The following is a 17,018-nucleotide window of genomic DNA, read 5'->3' as shown; positions in this document are numbered from 1 at the left end:
TAGACACATGTGAAGGCTGCTGCAGGACCACCAATGAGATACCATGCAATAAATGAGGAACACGGTGGTTCAGAGACCAAGCTGCAAAGGTTCAAAGGTACGATCACACACAAAGGTGATGTCATGGGTTCACCTGGACAGAGAGGAGCCATAATACCGCAGCTTCTGATTTCTCATACTCCTGCACTGTTTAGAAGCATGTCATCTTCATATTAAATGGTGCAGGTTTCTTTTAGCCGTGCTGGTGTTAATCTGCTCAGTTGAGAGCTATTGGAAGCTTTCCTGCATTAAGGCTCTCAGCTGTTCACCGTTAGCCACTTCACTCTCCTATATAATCTGAGCCATTGCTAGCACTTATTGGCAGGGTTAGCTTATGCTGCATGCTTAGGAGATGGTGGTTTGTGTTTGTTGTTTGAGAAGGCATTTGGTGGATTTATCTGAGACTGTTGCTAGGTTTTACCCCATTCTCCACTACATCTGTTGTTTGTGAGTATATTTGTATGATTGGTATTTTTCTTTATCCCTGTTTGTATTACCTTGTTAGTTTGGTTGGTTTATTACGGTATACTGCTACTCTCCTCTTTCCTGGGTGATGTAAGGGTTCAGACTGAGGGCGGATTCAGGAGCTAAGGCAAGGAACATGGCCCCCGTGTCTTCACCATCAGAAGTAATCCAGGGAACAGTGCGAGCTAGGGCGCTCCTACTGTAGGGTTAGTGACAGGGAAGGAGCCCCTGGTCCCGGGACACCTGACGAAAGAGTCGTGATAGGTGAAACATGAATGTGGTGTTTGTCAAACATCTTTCTAGATTCATCTCTGTATATCTCTGATTCAGAATTGTCTTTTTACCTACTGCTGTTGTTGCAGCTGCTTCTGTTACTATTGTGCGTAATACAAGAATTCGGTCTGAGAATATACATATTTGCCTTTGTAGTCAAATTTCAATAAATGAAGAATACGGTGATTCAGAGTCCACGATGCCCAAGGTTCAAAGGTACAACACACATAAAGGTGAAGAATTAGAAAAACAGCTGCATTTTCAAATCAGCACCCAAAGCTGTATTTGGTTTGTGCTTGGTATTGTAATTCTATTGCAGTAAATTGGACTGAACTGCAATACCTAATACAACCTGTGCACAGGAGTGGCGCTGGTTTTCCTTGCCAACCAGTCAGTAGTTCGTCGCTTTTCCAGTTTAAGAAATATGTTTCTTTCAATAAAGGCTTCCAGTGAAGCACTGATTGGCATATTGAGCCATCCTTGGATAGTTCTGGTAATTTCAGGTGCAGTATTCACTGGAGTATGGGATGAACATTAATATATTCATGTGACTTGGTGGTTATAATTGCTCATAATACAATTCTTGCTGGAATCTGTCTTTTCTAGATTACACCATATCTCCCTGCTGCATTATAAACAGGGAAGGGAGGACGGAATTCTCGTACGTTGGGATTTCAAAGCTTATTAACTAATTCCTAAAATCAATATCTCAAATTTACAAACAAGGCAGATTAATATTGCCTATATTTCAAAGTGTTTTTCTTTTTTTTTTACACATGGGTCTAAATTAATTGGTTAGTAAAGTATTAAACGTTACTTATGCAAATGAAGCATGTGGATTTCCATGTAAATTGAGCTAACTTTTTTAGTTTGCATTAGTTAAGAATTGCCAGTAGCCTGCACATGATAGTGGGATTATGGGTTAAGCAAGGCCCAGAAGAACCATTCAGTTCCGCTATAATTTGAATTCATGAAGAGAAACCCAATTAGATATTGTAGAAGGTTTAATTTTGCTTATTTTCATATAATGGATTTATCAGTTTATGAAGGATCAGAGGAGCACCATAAAATTCTTCAGGGGATCCAGCATAATAATAGGTAATTAATAAAGAAATTATCACATAGGACTAATAATAATAGATCTCAATGGTTGTGTTATTATGACATATAGAGAGAGGGGATCTAACACTTTGGGTGCCCTCAATAAGCCATGGAGTTGATGAAGCAGTTTGCGGCTCCTGTTTGACCATATTTGAAGGACATAATGCAATTACACATTTCCCGATTGATGCTGGTTGATCCTCCAAAGCCACTGCTGGGTCTTTGATCGCATGGTCACAAACACAAGTGTATTTGGAATGACCTCTTTAAGACTCAGATTAAATTTGCATTGAAGAGTCTGTTAAAGTGTTAGGATTTGCTTTTTTTCAAAGGTTTTATGTCTGTCGATGGGATTTGTCAGTTGTCGATGGTTTCAATCATATAGCGTATTACATGTGTAGACTACAGAATACCCATTTCAAATAAAGGAGTTGTATACACATAAAAAAGTGCTCTAAATGTTTTCAGAATAATATTATATAAAGTTTTTTTTTTACCTTAATGTTTTCACGGTGATCTGCTGTGAAGTCACTGAGCTTGAACTGCGGTGACCTCATCACTGACTTTTTCCCATGGTGTTGGGGTCACCACAGTTCAGCCCTGCTGGGAATGCAGTCTCACTAACCAGCAGTAACCATGATGATGTCACCGCTGGTCAATGACGCTGCACTCGCAGCAGCTCATTCACCAGTGGTTCTCACCCTGCAAGGTCGCATCTTGGCACCATCCAGATTGATAACTATTCATCCCTCAGACATGGATTACGGCGTGAGACAGAACCACAGAAAGGGGAGGTAATATTGTTGTTTTTGTAATTTTAGTTTTATTACAGGAGACGAGACACTCAGTGGAATTACCAGCCCCCAGCTGTCAGCTTTAGCAAGGCTGGTTGTCAAAAATGGGGGACTCTCACAGTTTACTTTATTTAAATAATTTTAAAAATTTGCATGGGAACCCCTCTATTCTTGATAACCAGCCTTGCTAACACTGACAGCTGAATGTTGCAGCCCATAGCTGTCAGTTTTGCCTGGCTGGTTTAAAAAAATACAGGGTAACCCAAGCTGTGTTTTTTCCTTTATTTATTTATTTATAACACAGTAGGCTGGTGAGGAATACTTCCATCAGCCACTGCCTGCTGTATTAGCGGCAGCAGGTGTAGGCTGATGGGAGTAATAGTCGTTGACTGCTGTAATTGTTCTCATTTGAATATAACTCTCATCATTCTCCCCTGCTTGCACTCATCACCAGAGCAGAGAAAGTTGAGAGCCGTCTTCAGCACCCGACTACGGAGAACAGCGGTTATTTTACCACTGCTTCTCAGGCGCCGGGGCTTGTCATAAGGATGTCATCCCAGTGTTTCATCCATGTGCCCATGTGCAACACATTTTGTGGCCCATGCTGCTGGTAAAAAACAGACACCTCTATATAAAGTACATAACACAGGATCCACCATTCACAATAGGTGATGTCACAGCTCACCTCCTCTTCCTGTACAATGACTAAAAATGCTTTTATATACTGTTGATAACACAGACTCCACCATTCACAATAGGTGATGTCACAGCTGATCTCCTCCCTCTACTGTACAATGACTGTTAATACCTCTTTATACAGCTGATAATACAGGATCCACCATTTACAATAATTAATGCCACATCTCATCTCCTCCTTCATTTACAATAATTAAAGCCACATCTCATCTCCTCCTTCTCCTCTCTGCACAGTGACCTCTGCACAGGTCATAAAGCATGCCTACAATATTCTCATGTAGAAATAAGATCCAGTTAGTTGTTTCCCATAGCCCATGTGGCTACTATCAAGCAAATTGTTGAATGCTGTTAAAGGTAGGTCAAACAAGATGGCTTCTCCCCAGTCATGTACAAAAAGTAAAGAAAAAAAATCTACCATCAAAAAGAAACATATTACAAAAAGTTTCAGATTTTAAGTATTGAAAGGAAAACAGGTGACTAAAAATTTTCTCTATAGACAGAAATATTCACTTGAACTAGTTTCATAATGTGGTTATTGATTAATTATAATGCAAACAATTTAATTTCATTTTCTTTTTCTTGCAGGTAATTGTTAGATCGGGACCTGGCACATTCCTCAGTATGGCTATATATGATAACTATATATTCTGGTCAGATTGGGTAAGAAGAGCAATATTACGCTCCAACAAATACACTGGAGGAGAGACAAAGGTTCTACGAGCAGATATACCTCATCAGCCAATGGGAATCATAGCGGTGGCTAATGACACCAATAGCTGTAAGTGGACACATAATATAACGGGATGGATGTTATTTTATTATTATACACATACATGTAACCTCTTTAAAATACACGGCAGCTCAATAAATTATATTGTCTACATGAAGTGTTACTTAAAAGAAAACAATTATTCATCTGTTAAATTCTTCCATCTCTCCAGTGCCGATCCTGACAATTGTGTCGATCAACCGATGGAGCATCACCACTTCAGTGGAGTAGGATTCAACAGATGACAATTGTTTAATAACTGGTTTATCACCTATCCAACATTCAGGAGTATTTCCTAAACTTTTGGATTACCCCTTTAAATTCAGTTATGGTGAAGCTGTAAGAGAATTAAACACTTGCAACCAAGTTCCCCTACAGGTCATAGCTGATCGATGAATGTCTCAGCAGCAGGATAACCTATAATCATGTTATATTAGAGCCATCATTCTTAGTAAATGTTAATGTCCACAGCAGAGAACCCCCAGAACACTGGTCACCAACCTTTCTTAAATTCAGAGCAACATTCAGCTCTGAAAGAGGGTCGCGAGCCACATTCAGCACTGAGAGAGAGTTGCGAGCCATCATCAGCTCTGAAAGAGAGTCTTGAGCCAAATTCAGCTGCGAGAGAGGGTCGCGAGCTGCATTCAGCTCTGAAAGAGGGTCACGAGCCACATTCAGCTCTGAAAGAGGGTCATGAGCCACATTCAGCTCTGAGAGAGAATTGCGAGCCACATTCAGCTCTGAAAGAGGGTCGCGAGCCACATTCAGCTTTGAGAGAGGGTCATGAGCCACATTCAGCTTTGAAAGAGGGTCGCGAGCCACATTTAGCTCCTAGAGAGGGTTGTGAGCCACATTTAGCTCTGAGGGAGGGTCTTGAGCCACATTCAGCTCTGAGAGGGTTGAGAACCACATTCAGCTCTCAGAGAGGGTCGCAAGCTACATTCAGCTCTGAAAGAGAGTCGCGAGCCACATTCAGTTGTGAGAGAGGGTCTCGAGCCACATTCAGTTGTGAGAGAAGGTCGCGAGCTACATTCCGCTCTGAAAGAGGGTCACGAGCCACATTCAGCTCTGAGAGAGGGTCTCGAGCCACATTCAGCTGTGAGAGAGGGTCGCAAACCACATTCAGCTCTGAAAGAGGGTTGTGAGCAACATTTAGCTCCTAGAGAGGGTCGTGAGCCACATTCAGCTCTGAGAGAGTGTCCCGAGCTGCAATCATCTCTTGGAGAGAGTTGCAAGCCACATTCAGCTCTGAGAGAGTGTCCCACATTCAGCTCTGAGAGAGGGTCCCACATGTAGCTCTGAGAGAGGGTCACAAGCCACATTCAGCTCTGGGAGAGAATCGTGGGGCACATCCAGCTCCCACCCCCCTCTCAGTAGTGGCAACCAAAGCCCCCATTTTGGGTATAATGATAACCAAAGCTTTTCCACAGAAATCAACCCAAAGCATTATACCGAGATCCAGGGTTCCCGCAATAACCGCATTCATTATTCTCACATTAAGCACTCCCAACACATTTTTGCATCCAGTTTCAAGCACCTCCTCTGACAGGTCATATTATCCTGTCTGCATCGTACCATACTTAAATTATATCTAAACCCCTAAGACCAGTATATGTGCATCCATATCTGCTCTTCTGTGCAGGGCTACTCACTAAATTCACCATTTTGAGATGTGCTCTTCTTACCTGTTTGCTAGACCTGGATCTTATGCACCAAGCTGGCAGACTGCCACAAGCCACAATTCATGGAACTGTGAGCCATATTTGGCTCTTGGGCTACAGGTTGGGGACCCCAGCTCTAGAAGCTATACTCATGTATGAATTGTCTAGATATTGCTACACATGTGAAATATAGTTAACATTTCTGTTCCCTAAGGTGAGTTGTCGCCATGTTCCTACTTGAATGGAGGTTGCCATGACCTTTGCCTTCTTACTGCTGATGGTCGAGTCAATTGTTCGTGTAGAGGAGACCGGTTATTACTAGATGACAACAGATGTGTGAGTAAGTAATATATTCTACACCGAGACACTGCAAAGAAAGCAAGTGCCATAGTGCATTAATATTACATGCTGCATCTCTTAGTTTTACGCACATACCGAATGTCATGCAGCTGTCAGTTTTATTTTATTTTCTGTATAGGAAAAATAACTATAAAAATGAGGAAGGTACAGCTGCCGGGGAGGCTGGTGACACTGATACCTTTTGTCTCGCTTTGCATTCATAATCAGTACAATTCAGTAAACCTAAAATGCTCCTCTTCCTATCGTTAACGCTAACGGTAACTTATAGGTTGTTCGGTAAATTTTGAAACTACAGTGACCATCTCGACTGTCACTCAGTGAATGCGAGAATGATATGAATGAACATGATGAAACGTTTTGAGATGGCTGCAAGCTATTTACAACTTTTTTTTTCCCTTTAAAGGGGTTGCGAGTTTATTTTTATAACAAGATCTGTTAATTAAAATATATTTTTGTTCATGGCAATACACCTTTAAGGGTGAACGCAAGAGAAAAGAGCAGCTAAGTAAGAGCATCTCTTGCCCTCCAGTCCTTCCTTACACAGATGATTTATTAGTTTGAATAAACACTGTGCAATTTTTCATTTTCTCTATGGCGGCATTGTAAGAAAATTGAACACTTTCTAGCAGATTTCTAATCACTGGAGATCCCAGCAACAAGACACTTTATGATAAGCTTATTGACAAGGAATTACTTCTAAGAACAATCTAAATGGCTGTCTGTGTTGATCAAAGGGCTTGTGATTAGCCTCTTGCATTTTAAAATGCCTACATTTTAGGAAAGTAGAGATGAGAGAGATTACATTTGCCTCTAATTTTTTTTTTAAATTGATTCCCTTGAAACAGACTTTTTTGCAATTCACTTTCTTTATAGAATGTTGGAAAAGGATTAAAAAAAAAAAAAAAAAAAATGATGCTCACTAGTGATGAGCGAGTATACTCGTTGCTCGGGTTTTCCCGAGAACATTAGGGTGATCTCTGAGTATTTGTTAGTACAAGGAGATTTAGTTTTTGTCCCCGCAGCTGCATGATTTACGGCTGCTGGACTGCCTGAATAACATGTGGGAATTCCCTAACAAACAGGCAACCCCCACATGTATTCAGCCTGTCTAGCGGCCGTAAATCATGCTGCTGAGGTGACAGAAACTAAATCTCAGAGCACTAAAAAAATACTCGGAGATCTCCCAAGCGTGCTCGGGGAAAACCCAAGCAATGAGTATACTCGCTCATCACTAATGCTCACCTCACTGATTACCTGTCCCGCCGCTGCCACAGTACACTGATGCCGCACTCCATCAAATCTCTTATTTTCTTCTGCAGGCAAAATACTCTTAAAGCATCTTTGTAATTTTTGGCGCTGAGTAGGCTTTTGTCGTCCCAATCCATGCCACCTGAGGCAATGACTAGGTCTATGTACATTGTGGTATTAAGAAATCACAACATTCATTGTGACATCAGAGGCCTAATTGGTGCCGAAACCCTGGCACAAAGTGAAAATGCCCAAAGAAAATGAGTTGTGTTGGAAATAAGAGGAGGTCGAGATTGTAGGCCGTCGGATAGATAAACTGTAAACATAAGGATGAATGACCTCAGGGAGATCAAAACATCCAACACCGCGGAGACACCTTCATGTGTTTCTCACTGCAGTGATCCAGAACACTGCCCCCAAATAACCAAATGCATGTAGAAAAGCCGCGGAGACACCATCACGTGTTTCTCAACGCAAGCAATAAATATCCAGGTCTTTCACCGGGAAGGAACAACCACGGGAAGGGCAGCATCCAAAAAGGAAAACCACCTATGCCAAAACATGGTATCCATTCACAGACAGCTGTTTCGAGGTATTTGCCCCTCATCAGTGTGGAGTAGGAAACTGGCTATTAGGAGCAGTGCCTAGTAAAAAGACTATAAACATAAGGATGAATGACCTCGGGGAGATCAAAACATCCAACACCGCGGAGACACCATCACGTGTTTCTGAATGCAGTGATCCAGAACACTGCCCCATCCCTTATGGAAAATATGCAAATGCATGTAGAAAAGCCGCGGAGACACCATCACGTGGATAGATAAACTGAGCAGCAAAATGAGTATTATTTATAAAGTTCTTTTCTTTTTGCTTTTTTGTATATATACAGGTGGTTCTCACAAAATTAGGATGTCATAAAAAGTTAATTTATTTCACTTCTTCAATACAAAAAGTGGAGCCTACTCAAACAGACTAAGGGACCTTTATAAACGCTTAGGAAGTCTTGTGCAGGTGTTTTTTGTTAATTATTCTAATTTTCTGAGATAACGACTTTTGGGTTTTCATTGGCTGTAAGCCATAATCATCAACATTAACAGAAATAAACACTTGAAATACATCATTCTGTTTGTAATGACTCTATATAATATATGAGCTTCACTTTTGTATTGAAGAACTGAAACAAATTAACTTTTAGATGATATTCTAATTTTGTGAGAAGCACCTGTATATATACACACCTATGCAATCTGGTTTACATATATATTTTTTCGATATGCCGTTTTTTTTTTTTATTTCAAATTGACAACTGCAAGATGTTGACCCACGCTTCCCTATTTATTTTTTTTTCAGCCAGAAATTCATCTTGCAATATGTTTTCCGAGTTTGAATGTGGGAATGGGGAATGCATTGAGTATGAGTTGACTTGTGACGCCGTTGCACACTGTAAAGACAGGTCTGATGAAAAGCATTCATATTGTGGTGAGTTTTCGCTCCATCGATGTAACGTTTTCGTGTTGTAACAGATTGAACATATTTTCTCGCTGTAATGTAATTACATTTAATAAATAGATGCATAAATATGTAAATAAACATGTTGGGTTTGCTTCCATAATATTTCCATATTTAGTAGCTTTCAGTGCAAGGAAATTAAAATAGAAGTGAGCTTCACTGCCCCAATCCCTATAAGTGCTTATGTTCTCTTCATTAAACCTTCTCCCACTTCTCCCTCTTGACATTGATTGATAGCTTGAGCGTCACCCACAGCTATCAGTAAAAATCAAGCGGGAGAAATAAAGCAAAGATTACTAAGAGGAGTCCCAAACATTGACTCGGCTCTCGGTTTCACAATGGAAACGTTGCGACATGATTTCCATATTTGATATGCAATTTTTTCAGAACTTAGACCTCTCTCATCCGCCACAAAGGCATACTACTATATTTCTTTGCTCCGCTACTCTATGCTGTTTTTAATTTAATTAACATCTGCCTTTATTGTTACTTTACTGATACAAATAATTAAAGGGGTTTAACAACTTATGGGGCAACCCCTTCTTAATTGCTTCTTTGCCCATAAAATAAAAATGGGGGATATTTACCTCCGAGAGACGGCGCTATACCATTGTTGTTGACGTCGTTGATTCATGGTTACTGTAACCAATCAGCAGTCGCAACCTTCATCATATCGTCAATGCAAAAAATCTGCTTTGGCAGAAGAGTGGAGGCTTTAACTAATTGGCTGCAGTGGTCACGTAACATCATAGTATCACAAGACTGCCAGAAATCACATCATCAACATTGCAGGAATAGCCCTATTCCAGGAGTATACAATCAAGTGTTTTTATTTTATTATGGCATTGTTTATATACTATATCATGTCGGTATGTTTTTTTTTTCTAATAGAGCCTTTTTTTATTATTTATTTTCTTTTGACGTTTGGAAGTGATTACATACAAGATTAGAGAGGAAGACTACAGCACAAATTTTCTCATGTGATTACCTGCTACCGATGGTCTTTCTCCAGACAGTAGTGTCTTCTAGCTCAGAAACAGGAAGTAATACAAAACTGTCAAAATAGGGAGACAGCAGAGAGCCCCGCTTCTTCTGACTCCAGCGTCCTTGTCTTCAAGGGCTAAAAATTAAAGAGGGTGCAATTTTCTACTTTTCATATGATATATATTTGAGAAATGTTTTTTTATTAGTATTTTATTATTTTTATAGATTTTAATTCATGAATTTTCCCCGGAGGTGATTAGTTCCCTTTAAAACAACAAGAACTTTATAACTGTATTTCTACAAAGCTGCCTGTAGCAAAACTGGGAAGAAAAATGCAATTCTTATGTTTAGATATAACATTAGCTTTCTAGGGTGTTTTCACCACGCTTGCAAAGCTTAGCATGCTTAGAAGGAGTAATTTGCCCAAAATGAATATTCTGGCATAGTTAATATATTCATTTTTTATGGAAATGTTACGGCTTAGTAAATATATCTCTACTATGTATGTGGATGGAGGAAAAATCTACAAAAACATTGTGATATTTGTCTTCAGGTTTTCAATTCCATGGAGAATTTGTAAATGTAGAGTATGTAGAACTGAGATAAGATCAGCACCTTTCTATAATGGAGACCCCTGGCTATTTACAAATCGACAGTTCTTTATTGTGACTGTAGGAGGAAAAAAAATTCCATTACAAGTGCAAAAGTTCATGATCCTCTTGAAGAAAGATTTTTTTTCGTTGTTCTTTTTGCTCGGAAAGTTTGTATAGCTGAAAGCCACAAACTGTAATTTACTTTCAGAAGGCAGTGTAATATTAAATTGCTTAAAAATTATGTTTAAGTAATAAAATACCTACCAGCACCTAATCATTCTCTTTAATATTTTAAGTTTTGTTACAAACCAGAATAAATATTATTATTATTACTATTTTATTTTTTGTCAAAAATTTAAACCAGTTTGATTTCTTACTGAAACTTTTTTTTCAGACTTTTTTTCATCCACTTCACTTTTTAATTAATATTATTTTGCTCTGATCATTTCCCTTTACTGTTATCTTATCATTTAGGGGTTATTCATATATGGAAAAAAAATAATGTGACTGAATGGGGATGCAAAAATCTATATATTTACCCCCAAAACAACCAAATTCCAACGAATGAAACAGATTTTTTAGTGGCAGAAAGCTCTGCAACAGATTGGCTACATGTAATTAAACTCTCAGAAAGTAAAAAAAAAAATTATTTAAAGGAAAAGTGTCATCATAAAGGTCAAAATGTCCAATTTTTAAATAAATTTCATGTGTTACATTATTTTACTTTTTTTTATCTCACAATTTTTTTTATTAAAAAACAATATTAGTAATATTGTTTTTTTACTGGTGTCTGAGAATATGTTAAACTCATTCTTATGATTGTTTCAGGAAGAGTTTTCAGATTTTTCATTATCATCAGAGGCAGAATGACAAACACAAGTGGCTCTTCTCTACACAGCTGATAACAAAAGCCACAACAATCCCACTAATCGATATCACAGCTCACCTGCTCCTCATTCCTTCTCAATGACCTTGGCACACACTCATTAGATGCTTTAAAACAAAAGATAGGGGTTAAGTTTATTCATAGTGGCTAATGTACATGTCAAATTTCCTGAAACAACAGGAAGTTAAAGTGTAAATATGCCCCTAGTGGCCAGAGTAAGAATTGCAAGATGGATAATTTTAAGTTTAGTAAAGATTGTGGTACATGGAAAAAAAACAGCCGGTCTAATCATAGGGGCAGATCAACATTTGGGAATTTCTCAGCCAGAAACTATGGCTAAGGCTGCTTTCACACATCACTTTTTTGTCGTCAGTCACAATCCAGTGAATTTTGAAAAAAAACGGATCTGGCAAAAGTTGCCGCTGGATCCATTTTTTTCTCATAGAATTGTATTAGCAACGAATTGCGACGGATGGCCTCATGTTTCATCCGTTTTTCACCGGATCCATCAAAAATTGGTTTTCCGTCGGCCATAGAAAACGGACATAGTAACGTTTTTTGTGTCCGTCGAAAAAATCCGTCGCCGTCCGTCGTTTGCTTGAATGGAACCCTATGGCGTCGGATCCGTCAAATGACTGAATCCTGTGACGGATTCCATTTTTTTTAAGTCTGTTTTTTTCCATTCTGGTCTCTCTCCCTCCCTCCTTAGGATCCAAATCCAATTAGCCAGATCAGCTAGTCGGATCCGGTGAAAAAACGCATCAGTTTTCCACAATTTGCGACAGATCAAAATTCACTGGATTGAGCCTGATGGCAAAAAACTGATGTGTGAAAGTATCCTAAGAGTGGATCCTGACCATTTCCTGCTGTTCCGCCCCTGAGGATCTAATTAACACCACATCATCATTAAATATAATCCTAATTTAGTTTTTTTTCTATTTTATCTTCATTTCCTAGAAAACCGGAGCTGTTGGAAAGGATATAAACTGTGCGGGAATCTGCGCTGTATTTCCAATAATAAAGTATGCGATGACGAAGATGACTGTGGGGACAACACAGATGAACTGGACTGCAAAGGTAAGCTCCAATTATATTATTTCAAGTACATTTTAGGCTCTTCATTCAAATGGTCACATTCTGAAATGCAATTGTTTGGAAAATGCAGCCACAAAGATCAGTTATTGAAACACAGGCAGGGAGTTTACCAGAGACGGTCCAGATAATATATCTGCATGTATTCCCAGACGCACAACTCGAGCACACAAAGCATTCAATGCAGGATATTAACGATGAATGTGTCACCATATCTTGTCCGAAACACAAAATTCTCAATATTGAAATAATCTCCGGAGGTCGAGGGCAATGTCAGGTCTTAAGTCTGATAGAGCAAAACAAAATCACTGAAGAGAATGTTTTCGTTGTCTTATTTTGGACATATATTATAAAATGTAACAACATTCGATAACTCAACATGTTCTTTTGGTGAAGCATAAAATATATAAGAAAGGTCTTACCCTCCATGTTCCATTTATAATACTGTTGTCTTATTATGTTGTCAAAGGACCATTGGGTCTACTCTTCACGAGCACCAGGTCCTGGGTGCAACTGCTGCTAAATGTGAAGGGTTTCTTTCTCATTTGTGGACTATTCGATGGACAGTTTTCTTAAATTCAAGATGTAAAGTTGTATTTGAAGATATTTAAGCTTAGCCTTAACTGAAGATGGCTTTAAAATATCCTGGATGTCCAAGTTTGTTAGGTTCATCTAAATCTAAAGTCTGCTAGGGTCTACGGGACAGTCATCATCTAAGTTTGGTTCAGTAGACCTTTCATTGGGACTAGATTTTACCCCTTAGATTCTTACCCTTTACACATTTAGAGCCATATAAAATAGGTGTATGGCCATATGACTTCATATTAAACCATATAACTTCTAGTATGGCTACAAAAACTGTTCAAAGAGTTGAACGAAAATGACTACCTGCTTAAATGCTGTAGATCTAAAAGGTTGAAACCGATTTTTTTAGTCCTGGAGTCAAGAACGGTCTACTTGGAAAGAGAGACACTACCTCTTGGAAGTGTGAATGGTCTACCTTCCATGATAGACAATAGACGAAATGTCGGTGCGGTGCCCAATAAGGTTTATGGTGCAATGTTTGGCAATTATTTTACCTTCATTAGATTACACACAATGATAGCTTACAAACCAGATTTTGGCTCCAGGCAGGAGCCTTTGCATGGTGGCTTTTTAGGTGTTAAACCTGATGAAGGCTTCTGTCTGGAGCTACAAAACGGTTTGTTAGCTGTCATTCTCTGGAATCTGATAAAAGTAAAATAATTGCCAAACATTGCACCTTAAACCTTATTAGGCAGCACACCGCCGTTTCACCTACTGCCTATATCTCCTCTGCCATCTCCCATTTTAAAGAAACATAAAGAATACCATTTATCATTGTCCACTGGACCACCTGATTGCCACCATAAACTGCATCTATCTACTTCCCATGATAGGCACTTTACTTTTCGCAGATTAGCGCTTTACTTGGAAGGGTGCACACTGATTTTTTTTGCTGGAAGATCTGATGTGGATTTTCACTGGAGAATCAACTTGCATGGTCCTCTCTCTGATGGTCAACAAATTTTCTTTTTTGTTTACCGTACTTGCCCTCCAAAAAAACCCTGTCAAAAACAAAAATTGGAAAATTAGAAATGAGACTTAAAGTAAAATTATAAGTAATATATGTATGAATAGTTCAGAATACAAATATGCCATAGACGTTTGACATCTTGTATGCTCAGGAAAACATACAACCCTCTCGAAAGAGAATGCATTTTACACACTTCTGCAGATGGTTTTATTTAGCACCCGTGTTTTGTACGGTTGTTTTCTCTCATTTTACATGCACTCATTGCACACAATTCCCTGTGCATTACAGAATCCAAGATTTTGAGTTAATTTTGTATTGATGTGGACATCTGCTATAAAGTGACAACAACCTGAACGGCCAATTGTCTGCCCAAAATAAAAATGTACCAGGTCATGCTTTGCTGCTTTTTTGGCACCTCTTTCCTCAGCATGGATGACAAATAGATTCATATATAGTTCATCCAAAAAATACGGTAATAAATGACCAATGTAAAAGCATTTTGGTTGCTCTATTTTTTCAACATCTAGCCAAATACTAAAAGCATGCAATTAAATGGTAATTACAAGGTTCATATTCAGCTGAAATATATGGCGGTAAAATTAGTCAGGCCTCATACAAAATGCAAGGTCATGCAAAATCAGAGGCAAATAAGGGTATAGTAGGGAAAGTGAGAATCGTATAGTCGCTGATTGCAAAAGTACAGTTCTATGTAACAATTCAGATAAGTACATGAACGACGATAATTTTATCGGTGATTGCTTATGGCACTCTTGTAATTATATACAAAGGAAGGGCTGGAATGCTGGGTATCAATTTTTTATGACTTTTAGTATCCTGTACAGAGACATAGTAAAGAGGAGAGATGAGTGAACCCAAATTTAAAAGTTCGGTGTTCGTATTGGCGATAAACACCAAACATGGACTTCTCCAGAAAGTGCGTCATAATGTTTGAAGTCCCCAGGAAATCTGAATGAGACAGAGAGAGAATTTTCTTGCTCGAAAATTCGTGTTTCCGTCTTTTCAATGGAGTTCACATTCTGGTTCAAGTTCGAACCGCTTCGAATACCCAAACTGAACTTTGGTCTACAGTTCGTGTGGGGTACCACAAATATGAACCCCACTTGCTACAGGGCAAGTGGGAAGAGCTGAGCAAAGCATCAGAATTGGCGCATCTAATAGATGTGCCTTTTCTGATTGGCTGCGGGCTGCTATTTTTAGGTAGGGGGGCAAAAATCCATGGCCCCTTACTAGCCTGAGAATACCAGCCCCCAGCTGTCTGCTTTGGCAAGGCTGGTTGTCAAAAATGGGGTCGACATCACATCGTATTTGTAAATTATTTATTTAAATAATTAAAAAGTACGGCGTGGGGTCCTCTCTATTCTTGATAACCAGCCTTGCTGAAGCTGACAGCTGAGGGTTTGCAGTCACCAGCTGTGAGTTTTACCTGGCTGGTTATCAAAAATACAGGGGAACCCACGCTTTTTTTAATATTATTTATTCACAGCGCAGGAGCGGCTGATGACTACTCCCATCAGCCGCCGCCTGCTCTCGCTGTTATTAGCACCAGCAGGCGTGGGCTCATGGAAACGGTAGTCTCATTAGCCAACACCAGTGACTGGAGGAAAACTTTATACCTCCGATCAAAGCTACGTGCTCATGCTGTCTTTTGACAGCGTGGGAACCGCGGCTGTCTAACCGGCGGTGATGATCTCACTGCCGATCAGAAGGGGTATTTTCTGCGCTGTCATGCACATGACAGCATGGCAAACACTGGATGTTCGGGACCCCATTCAAGGGAATGGGGTCTGGGTCTGGGTTCGGGTCTGGGTACTGTTCTGGTACCCGAACCTGAACTTTTTGTAACTGTTCGGCCAAACCTGCTGGACCCAGACATCCAGGCCCATCTTTAGTGAATGCTGGCAGAAAATGCACATTGTAGCATGCTCACCTTAAAAGGATGTGCAAATGGCAAGCGCAACCTTTCTTTTTTAACTCTTTCCTGACATTGGGCAATTTTCCTTTTCACACTTTCTTCCAAGAGCCGCCCATAACTTGTATATTTTTTCATTTGTCAATAAAGCCATAGGACAGTTTTGTTTTTGCTTTTCGTGAGTTGAGATGTAGTTTTTAATACCACTATTCAGTTTACAATTCAATGTACTGCAAGACAGGAAAAACTTCCAAATGCACTGATTGCAAAAAAGTATTCAGTACCCATTGTATGGCATCAAATAATTGTCATCATTGTTTTCCAGATCAGAATAATTATATTTATGCAAACCTGTTATTTTAATTTTATTTAAGTGGTACAAAAAATTAGAAATGTAAAAAAAAAATTGCTTGTGTAACATTTTTATTTTTCGATCTTTGGAACTGTGGGAAATTTAGTTTTTTTGCATTAAGAGCTGATGTTTTCATGGATAACATTGTGTTGTAGATACAATGTTTTATTTCATATTTTTGGGAGACACAACAGCCAAAACAACACAATTTTGCCATTTTAATTTTTTTTTGTTACGTCGTTTTCCAATGGATTATTTTTACATTTTGATAGACTGGATGTTTTCAGACAAAGCAATAGCAAATATAGTTATTTTTTAATTAAAATTCTTTATTTTTAATTGGGGGAAAATGTAGTGATTTTTTATATATATTTTCTTCTTTTTTTTAAAACCTTTTTTACATTTTTTAGTCCCCTTAGGGGACTTGAACCAGTGATCATCCAATCATTTACAATCTATACTGCAGTACTAGAGTATATAGGCAAAATCATGGTCTCCAGAGAACACCAGTCACAGGATGGCCTTCACGTCGGTACTGTCATGGCAGACACCAAGATCTTGAGCCGAGAAGAAAACCCACTGACATGATGGTTTGCATGGAATAGCACCCACCAAACACACATCTGGTTTCCACTCTGTATATGACAGTCGGAGATTGACATTGGCATTTAAGTGATTAAGTGAAGTGGTTCGTTTCTGGACCTGCAAGAA

General features: G+C 39.0%; 1 protein-coding gene across 1 annotated transcript in view; it reads left to right on the top strand.

Moving 5' to 3' along the window:
• LRP1B (LDL receptor related protein 1B) overlaps positions 1-17,018 on the top strand; it is a 1,659,362-nt gene that overhangs the window by 1,364,168 nt on the left and 278,176 nt on the right. The window contains exons 44-47 of the mRNA XM_069732880.1: positions 3,954-4,146; positions 6,013-6,138; positions 8,757-8,885; positions 12,336-12,455. Of these exons, the coding sequence (XP_069588981.1) occupies positions 3,954-4,146; positions 6,013-6,138; positions 8,757-8,885; positions 12,336-12,455 (568 nt within the window). The remainder of the gene's footprint in view (positions 1-3,953; positions 4,147-6,012; positions 6,139-8,756; positions 8,886-12,335; positions 12,456-17,018) is intronic.

Source organism: Ranitomeya imitator, chromosome 7 (genome assembly GCF_032444005.1).
Source record: "Ranitomeya imitator isolate aRanImi1 chromosome 7, aRanImi1.pri, whole genome shotgun sequence".
In the NCBI taxonomy this organism is placed as follows: Eukaryota; Metazoa; Chordata; class Amphibia; order Anura; family Dendrobatidae; genus Ranitomeya; species Ranitomeya imitator.
Note: the sequence above shows the minus strand (reverse complement) of the source record. Positions and strands in the feature narration are given on the sequence as shown.